The sequence below is a fragment of the Lathamus discolor genome, chromosome 2 (assembly GCF_037157495.1).
Source record: "Lathamus discolor isolate bLatDis1 chromosome 2, bLatDis1.hap1, whole genome shotgun sequence".
Classification (NCBI taxonomy): Eukaryota; Metazoa; Chordata; class Aves; order Psittaciformes; family Psittacidae; genus Lathamus; species Lathamus discolor.
The window spans coordinates 21,575,290-21,584,927 of NC_088885.1; the positions used below are offsets into that span (position 1 = coordinate 21,575,290).

General features: G+C 44.4%; 1 protein-coding gene across 1 annotated transcript; it reads left to right on the forward strand.

The window, feature by feature from the left end:
* Positions 1-21: 21 nt before the first annotated feature.
* Positions 22-4,857, forward strand: RPL15 (ribosomal protein L15). The gene is made up of 4 exons (XM_065666074.1): positions 22-126; positions 982-1,163; positions 2,382-2,518; positions 4,498-4,857. The coding sequence occupies exons 2-4, from the start codon at positions 992-994 to the stop codon at positions 4,801-4,803; spliced, it is 615 nt and encodes a 204-aa protein (XP_065522146.1). The 5' UTR covers positions 22-126; positions 982-991; the 3' UTR covers positions 4,804-4,857.
* The last annotated feature ends 4,781 nt before the right edge of the window (positions 4,858-9,638 follow it).

Sequence of the window (9,638 nt, forward strand, 5' to 3'; positions counted from 1 at the left end):
CCGCCGGTTCTGCCACTGCAGGACTACGCTACCCATGAGGCACCGCCGCAGCGGCCGGAAGTCTGGTGCCGCCGCAAGGGGTTGTGGGAAGCAGGCATCTTCCTTTCCGGTGCTGGGCGCCATCAGGTGAGGGTTGGTTTGTGCTTGTTCTTTCCCTCCATCCGCTTCCATCCCGGGCCGGAGGTGCCCATCCTCCCGCTCCGCTGCCGCCACGGCGGGCTGGGGCGGGGCTGCTCCCGCGGCGAGGGGCTCCGCAGCCCGCGGGTGCAGCGAGGCCTGCGAAGGGCCTGTGGGTTGCGGCCTGTCGCGGCGGGCCGCAGCGCTGGCTGGTGTGAGCAGGAGGCCGAGCACCGCAGCGCAGCAGGTTGTACGGCCTGGGTTGATTCCGCGTTTGCGGAGATCTGTGGCAGTGTAATCGTAAAGATGGAGTGGCTTGGGACGGGAAGAGCTGGGCCGTAGCTGGGCAGGTAGGAAGAAGAGGGTTATGGAAAATCACACGTGAACGGGCCTTTTTTGTGCGAATAAATGAATTGCGTTTTGCTGATGGTGACTTGGGGGGGAGGGAATTTGATGGAGTTCACTTCCAGCTGCTGGTTGCTGCAGGTGTGTGAGAGCCCAAATTTTAGGGGTAATTAACCCATGTGAGAATAAAGACCACACCACTCACACTCATACGCTTCCTTATAGATAAATATTTATGACACGTTTTAGATGTTAACTAGATTCTCATATATGCATCTCCGAAGTTCTCAGCTGAGGACTTTAACACTTAAGAACACGTGAAAAGGAAGTGCAAGCCCCATGTCATGTTGGAGACTAGCCATGTGTGAGCCATGGTAGCAGACATGGCAGTGGCGTAAAGAAGCTTGAGAGCATCCTGTTTCAGTGGTGCTGCGTATATGGTTTTGTGCAGTGCACCTCTTGACAGCAGTTTGCATTTGGATGTGGTGCATGTTACTTATTGACCTTTCAATTAAGCAGGTAGACAAACATGGGTGCCTACAAGTACATCCAGGAGCTATGGAGGAAAAAGCAGTCGGATGTGATGCGGTTCCTCCTGCGTGTCCGCTGTTGGCAGTACCGCCAGCTCTCTGCCTTGCATCGAGCTCCCCGGCCCACCCGACCAGACAAAGCTCGCAGGCTGGGATATAAGGCCAAGCAAGGTAATGAGATGTAGAGGTCAAGTCCATGGGCTTCGTGATGGAGTGGACTGGTTTTATGTCAGCTTTCTTCCTTCCTTAAGTGACAACTGAAATACTCCCCAAGAAACTGGTGTCCTGCATAAAGTGAACTTAATGTTATAAATGTGTTAAATTGATAGCAGTGACCACAGCCTAAAACATTACTTCATGTAGCTTTGAATTCACACCTTCTGTGGCCATTTTGGCAGATGGAGATCAAGTGGGCTTTCGCTTTAACTGTTTGTGTGCTGTGTTACTGGTGTAGAGTTGGTGGTGCTTTTGGTACCTTCTGTTTGAGGGGTGTCTTTTCTCTGCCCAGGTTTTGTCATGCATTACTCTGCCTGTATTACAGTTGCATGTGCTTGAGTAAGCAAGATGATGAACAGCTACTGCTCAGTGAAAGAAACTTGGGGAAAATGGCCTTCTGTCTGTAACTTGAGGGTAGATTTAAATATTAGGAATAAACTCTTCTCTGTGAGGGTGGTGAGGCCCTGGCACAGGCTGCCCAGCAAAGCTGTGGCTGCCCTGTCCCTGGCAGTATTCAGGGCCAGGTTGAACAGGGCTTGGAGCAGTCTGGTCTACTGGAAGGTGTCCCTGCGCATGGCGAGGGGCTGGAACTAGCTGAGCTTTTAAGGACCCTTCCAACCCAAACTACTCCATGATTCTATGAAATCCTTGAAACAGTTTGAAATGTTCAGTATAAAAACAGAAAGGGAAGAATCTACACTTCTGTTACTGTTTGTGAAGTTTCAAAACGAACTTCCTAATTTTTCAGTGAGATTTCAGCAAGGCTCGTGGATGGCTTGTACTCGCTACCATCGAAATACGGGCTGTTGTGTTTGGGGTGGTTGTGTCTTTGAGTGTTTTGGGGTGGGGTGTTTTTTTTGTGTGTGTTAAAATCTAGCTGTAGCTGTTCTTAGTGTGTTTGGGAATGTGTCATTAAAAGGTGCTGTGAGCTGTGGTTTGGAACTGAAAAACAGTTGCAACAAACAGGACATCACTTCCCTTACTCAGTTGTAATGGAAATAACAAACTCATTTTGTGACGACCACCTCCAGCTGTAGGTTTTGGTGCAGACTGGTATAGTGACCTAATTCTGCAGCATTTCATATCAAGTTTTTGGGGTTGGAAATACTGTATGGGCATCAAAATTGCTGCACTCCAGAATTCCTCCAGTTCCTAAGTTATCATTTCTTTTAGGTTATGTTATCTACCGTGTCCGTGTTCGCCGTGGTGGTCGTAAACGCCCAGTCCCAAAAGGTGCAACCTACGGTAAACCTGTGCATCATGGTGTTAACCAGCTGAAGTTTGCCCGGAGTCTTCAGTCTGTAGCAGAGGTGACTATTTTGATTATTGCCCAAACGCTTAGCTTTAGGAAGGTCTTGGTCTGTAAAAGCTGAAAATACTCAGAGACAGAAAAAAACCCCAAACCAAAACCCAAGTAACTGGTAAAAGATCTTAAATGCTGATGGCAGGAAACCCTCAGAGTGTCTTGAAAAGCTCTATTGAGACAAATGTAAAAGCTGTTTACAAATCTTGTCTGGGAGAAGTACTGCGTAGGTGGTTTATTTAAGTTCATAGTGTACACTTACTTCTAAAGCTTGCCACAATAATTCTGATGAAAAACAGACATACAACTAGTATAAAACCTGGTAAAAAAAATAAGGGTAAGGCAAAAGAAATAATTCAGATATGCTCAGGTCTGATTTCACTCTTCACTAAATCCCACCTCTGTTCCCTACCATGCTGTATGTATTACCAGCTTTAGGTAGTGGTCCTTTTACGTAGTACAGAGGAGTTCCTATCTTAAAGCCTGTAGCATGCCAGAGACCTTCTGGTTCTTCATTAAAAACTTCGGTACCTCCCAGGCACAAAGCTTGGTAGCTAACTTGTTTTTAGGCAAGATGTTATTAACTGCCAAAATACTTCAAACAGAAACTTCCATTCGATGAGATCTGTATAAGTTTTGTAAGGTCACAGTAGTAGTGTTGGTGTTAGAATTAATAGTAGTCTGTACTCTCCAAAAAGAGACAAAAGAATGAAGACTTCTCATGGCCTTTCTGTCTTGAGCAGAAGACTTCTCTGTTCCCAGGACTTCAGAACTATTCATAGCTGACTTCAGCAGTTTGAATATGGTGGGGTTTTCTAAAGTGGGGGAAAGAAACACAAATGGGACATACTAATTCAAAGGAAACACAGTTTAAATTAAAAAAGCAATTCTGTGTTTTGAGTGCTCATGGTATATTCTTCATGTATGCTATTCTCAGGTAGCTGATAGCCAATTACACGCTCACTTGTGGCAGTAGCTCATGGAAGAGGTTATTTGGCCTCAGTTTTAATTCAAAGTTCTCTGCCTCTGACATGTTCTATTTTGGAAGAGGTATGTTTTTCAAATAGAAATGGAAAGCTTCCACTGCAGCTACCATCCGCACATAGAAGCTGGTTGATGGTGTTTTAATGTTTAATACATGTGTTGCTTTCACCTGCTAGAATGAAACGGGGACTTGATAGAATTTTATTACTTACGCAGAAAATAGGCAAGTGCGGTTTACCAGAAGACTGGAGCAATAGGTTGGGATTCCACTGGGATAGAAGATGGGTGGGCTTCATTGGTTCATATTTTCCCACAGTGACAATCAAGTTGTATGATTAAACCCACTTCTAGTGTTTAAAGAAGGAGTATCCTTGACGGGGAGGCAGATGGAGTTGCATAATTGGTATTTTCTGCTGTCTTCTGTTTTCTAAACTTAAGGCTCCTTTTTTCCAACCACAAGTGAGGAAAGGAATAGCAAGCACTAACGTGCCAGCAGTGGAACAAGGACTTGTTACATCAGCTCTTCCTTTTCTCCTGTCAGTATAGGCTTATTCTCTGCAGAACCACCTTTCTCCCCTTTAGCTTTGGATGCGCAAACTAATCAGTCTTTCATGACTTCAGCCCCAAGTGCAACTTGTGCTCTCCATCTACATGTGAAAGTTGTTTTTAGTGCTGGATATTTACTGATTGTGTGCTTCTGTGTACAAAGTAGCTCTTACCTACCAAGCACCTTTCTCCTTACATATCTTAAAACCCATTTCACACCCATTTAATGTAGGAATCCAGGCGGCCTTTTTTTAATACAACATTCCTTTCAGCTATTACTATTTCTTGCATCTTTGCATCTGGAAGGGGAACAGTTCTTTGAGGAAGACAAGGTTGCATGGGGCAACTTGAAATTTCTAGCACCTGCCAAACTTTAGGTTTGAGTTTCATCTTTCTGCATGAAGAGTGCTCTGCGTCTATGATTTTATATCCTTCTGCATTCATTCTTCCCTCTAGGAACGTGCCGGCCGTCACTGTGGGGCTCTCAGAGTCTTGAACTCCTATTGGGTCGGTGAAGATTCCACATACAAGTTTTTTGAAGTGATCCTGATTGATCCCTTCCACAAGACCATCAGGCGCAACCCTGACACCCAATGGATCACCAAGCCCGTCCACAAGCACAGGGAGATGCGTGGGCTGACATCAGCTGGCCGGAAGAGTCGTGGCCTTGGCAAGGGCCACAAGTTCCACCACACCATCGGCGGCTCGCGCCGTGCTGCCTGGAGGCGACGCAATACGCTGCAGCTGCACCGTTACCGTTAATTCCTGTCCGTGTAACGATCTAATAAAGCTCATGCAGGTTGTTGAATTTAACAAGTGCTTCTGCTGCTTCTTGGTTTATGTGGAGAAACGTAGGAATCTCCAGGAGTTAAGTCATTGCCATAGTTTTGAAAGGCTTTTTATAATGTAATCTGATGTTTGTGAACCTTGTAGCCTCAAGCTTAGAGTTCTGTGATGGATTTCATTTTTGATAAAGACAGAAGACATGCAGTGTGAATTGAAAGCAGTCAGGCTGGTCTATGTTCTTTCTTTATGTTGGTCTGAGTATACTTCTTTGCTGTCTGTAAGTTGGGGAGTCTGTGTCCTCTGCTTGGACTGAAGGCCAGCTTTGATCTTGTGCAGTAAGATGTAAACTGAAAGTGCTAGGTTTTTTTTACAGGTGATTAAATACTAATGCCAATTCTATTTTTCAAGTTGGTTTTGTATGTCTTGAGTTTGAAATCAGCTCTTGAACCTAACCTGTGTTACCAGCAAAGATTGGTCAGATCAGCTAAACACAGAATAGAAAGCTAAGGCTTGCCAAGCTCAGTAAAGCATGTGGTATTGTAAGTACAGACACTTCACAAAGAACTGTACAATCTTTTAGGTTAAATAATAAAATCCTGACTGTAGAGTAGGTATTCATTTGTGCAAGATGCCAGGCTGTTCATTTTATATTTTGCAGTGGGGACGGTGTTCTGCCTTTTGACACCAGAACAGAAAACGTTTTGCTGGTGTTAAAAAGCTGCATTGCAGTATACTCTGTGTGGTTAGTAGGAATAATCGCATTTGAATGACAGTTATAGATGAACATATTTTAGGCTACATTTTGTGAAATTACAGTGTGATCTGCCAGCATGAAGTCAGCTTGCATATAAACAGTGCAATTCCTGGAAAATTAGCTGGACAGCTGTCCTTGCTTCCACAGGTTTCGTGCCACATCCATTTGGTAGTGATGAGAAAAGGGACTGATAAAAGGCACAAGAAGTGGCTGCGTCTTTCTGGCGCTTCAGCTTGGGATGTGGAAACATACTAGAAAAAGAAAGTGCTGGGACTGAAATGTCTAAGATTTGCCCTTCAAACTGAGAAATTAACTGATTTTGCTCTTTAAATTCCTAAAGGAAGATGGTAGCCTGAAGAAGAGACTGGCAGTGTGTTCTTCAAGCCAGGAAGAACAGTTCAAGGGGCCAATCCTTTCATGGCATCTTTTTTTTTTTTTTTTTTTTTTTGTTTTTGTTCAAACGAGAAAAATAAAAAAGTCATTTTCTGTTAAAAAGTGCTGTCTGCCTCTCTAAAAAAATTAGATTTTTACTGATACGGGGGTTTTTAACCTTCCCAGTGAAATAACGTGAGCATCCTTGGAAGCAGCTCCTGTGCTACAGGAGAGGATGTGGATGTTTGTAGGAACAAATGTGGTGAATGAGGTCTCCCCTGAGGGTGAAACTGTAGAGAGGGGGTTGATATCTCCCTTTTGTAGGTGTGAGGATCTAAGGTGGTGCCAGTATAACCAAGGTGCCCATTGGTTTATTTATAGGGTAGCAGCTTTGAGTCTGGTGACACTGCACTAGGTCTGGTTGTTTAGGACCCTTGCCATTGATGGGGGAAGGTGATGGCTGGTGACTGGGCAGTTGGCACTAATGCTGTGTGTCCTTTGACAGGGTACAGAATGTTTTGCACGTGGGGGGTGTCCCACAAGAACTGCGTGGGGTTTCCCCTCATAGCCTGGGGAAACCAGGCTTAGAGGTTCTGTGATCTTTGCCCTTTGTGCTTGTGCAAATTGAACAGGTTGCAAGCCTATGTTCCTCAAGAATTTGGTGAAAACCAGGCACCCAGACCATAGTCCTAGTGAGAGGATGTTACTTGAATTCATTCCTCCTTAGACACTAAGAGTCTGCCTCAAACAGGGATTATAAGCTGTAGCTGAAGGAGGACAGGGGGAAGGATGAGGAAGCATCAGAAATTTCACTAGTGAAATTTAAGACAGAGGGATCCAATAATCTCTTTCCAAGCCACAGTTGAACTGCAGGTAAGCGGGGCTGTGTGGTACCAGGCTGTTTCAGCCTAATACCGGGTGTTGCTGAAAAGAGTTGCCTGTAAGTTTTTACTAGGCTGGATTTTGCTTTTGTGTAAGCCACCTCGATTAACTAATTGCTTAGCTTTTGGTAGAAGGTGAGGGCCTGGCAAATAACTCGGCCACTATTAGACACTAATTCTGTCTTCCTGAAGGGTGTGATATGTGTAAGCAGACCATGTGATTCAGCATGTGCTTTAAATAACTGAGTAGTAAACTCCCATCCATGTAGCTAATAAAGTGCTCCTTAATTGGCAACATTAGCTAAGTTGAAAAGCACAGACTTGCTAATTTGCTAATCAACAGAAAGAATAATTGTTTCATTCCATTGTCTCCAAAGCACTGGGAGTCTCTGCAAGGTAGTGGTGTGTTGCCTGCAGTAGGCACAGATGCTAATGGAGGAGGTTGGCTCCTTCCTTGCAGCAGAAGGTCGTTGAATGTTGCTGGTGATTTTGTGGGGCTCTTAGAATGAAGGAATTGGCAATGGAGGAGAGTAGTAACTGGAGTTGCTCTGTTATGTCTATCCTTGTAACACAGCAGTTGTTCACTAGCCTTGACCCAGTGAGAAAAGCGATTGCATGTGAACAGTCCTATCCAGCTAACGAATTAAAAAGCTAGACTCTAAAAGTAGAGCCTGATTTCTACTCTTTTGTCTACTCACTTTCCAGTGTGGGAAAACCCACCGTCTCTTTTGCCCTTGTACAGTTCTCTTGCAGCTCACACAGGTCTAATTCTGAGAGTATCAAGCCAAAATACTCAGTGATGGAAAACACTGTTCCAGCCACCAGAAAAGCAATCTGTATTTGAATTGGATGCTCCTTTCTGGGGCTTTGGGGAAGCACCAACTTTTTGATCCAATCCTTTTCAAGTAGTTGCTTGAAATGTAAAGCTGTATGAAAGGATGGAGAGCCTGTAGGTTGTTCTCTTCATGTGTCAAAGTTCTGAGTCAGCCTCAATTTAATGATTACATGCAGAGTGTTTAGGTGGCAAAGTCTAGCTCCCGAAAGTTAGGAAGTGCCTGAGCTACTCTGCTTATGTAATCTTTAATTTGGTGGCTATCCTGCTCCTGCCTCATGTGCCCAAATAGCCCTCTGGCAAAGCCAGGATTGGAACACAGTTCTTCTGGGCCCCTTGCCACTGCCTGAAACTTAAGACAGACAGCATGCTTTTCTTCGGTTTCAAATGCTGTTCAATTATGTCATAAAACTAAAGGCTCTTCTGTAATGAAGATGACATTTAATCGCATTAGGTACTGTCAGCTCTCCATCATTCAGGGAAATGGAGACCTGGGTATCCTAAAGATCACTGAGCTCAGTGGGAGCAGATAAGTGATTAAATTAAGCCTGGCTCTGTGAAGATCAATGCTGGCTGAGATTGTGCCTCCTTCCAAGCCTGCTCAGGTCTCCCCATGTTGCCTTCCAGGTATCAGGCTTTAGAAGAAACCCTTGCTAGTTAGCATGTTGGACCCTGGCTGGCTCCTCAGGGGTTCTGCAACCTGTATCTTCTTGTGGAGGCACACTTCTGGACCCAAGCTGACTGACCATCCATGTGCAAGTTCAGAAGTTCCCTTGGAAACACAAGAATCAAGAGGCAGACTGAAGTTAAAAAAGGAAAGGAGAAGAAAAAAGAAGAGGACAAGTAAGCTGGCTTCCAGTGGGGCTTGTTAGTGCCCTGGTGCTGACTGGTGACAGGAGCACATTGCAGAGGAGGGTCCAGCAGGTTCCTCAGCCAAGTTTGCATGATGCAGTCCCCAAGGTATAAAGCTGGCTGGACCCAAGACTCCTCAGCACAGAGTAACTCCACATGCCTGCAGCTCTGGTGTCGATCTGCAACCTGACAGACAAGGCAGCCCCTGCACTGCACTAAACTCAGAGCAGAAGGATGGTTCTCACGTGATGCTGTGAGCTATAGGCCATGAAAGGCTCTATGTCCAACACCCAAGCCCTCCATCTTCCAGCCGTCATCACCTGGCTGTGTGTCAATAGCCAGAGTAGCAGCAGAAACCAAGACCCTGTTACACTCTGTGCTGTATTCACACGTGTAATGAAAATGAGTCGCCATCCCCCGAGAGCTCATAAACCAAGTGGAGGAAGTAGCTCATTAGTCCGCTGTTCACTCATTCATTTATTTATTTATACATATTTCTTCCAGCATTGTTTTTCTGTGACTAACAAGCAATTATTTAAACCCTTTCCTTGTATGAGAATGGCGGCACTTCAACTCATCCGCTGTTATGATCCACCTGCCTCTCTCACGGGCTTCGTCATTAGTCAGATGAGTTTAGATAGCAAGTTCCACAACATTTACAAGTAATGTGTTTTGAGCTTTGTGTTTTCAGTTCATTCAGAGCTACGTATAAAGATGTCTTACAGGTTGCTGTGTTCTTTGCAACTGTCTGGGAAGCACCTTTGTCAATGCACAGTTAAACAAAGTCATAGCAAAGTGAAATAGAAAGCTTTGTATTATTTTCACTTTGTTTACAAGTTACTGCTACAGGTGTTGATGGAGAATGTCTGCTACACAAGGTCTGCTCACAATCTTATTTACAGAAGAAAACACAAAGATTCAGGCACACAAGTCAAGGACAGATATAAACCAGTTAATAGTTATAAATCTAGGAAAAGAGGTGGAAATGAAAGGAACTGTCTTGATTTTTTTAAAATAGATTCATACATATGTTACTTATACAAAATGTGATTCAATTAGATCTACTGTATCTGGAGAATCTAATTCCCAGTCTTAATGTGGGTAGTTTTATTTCTGATAG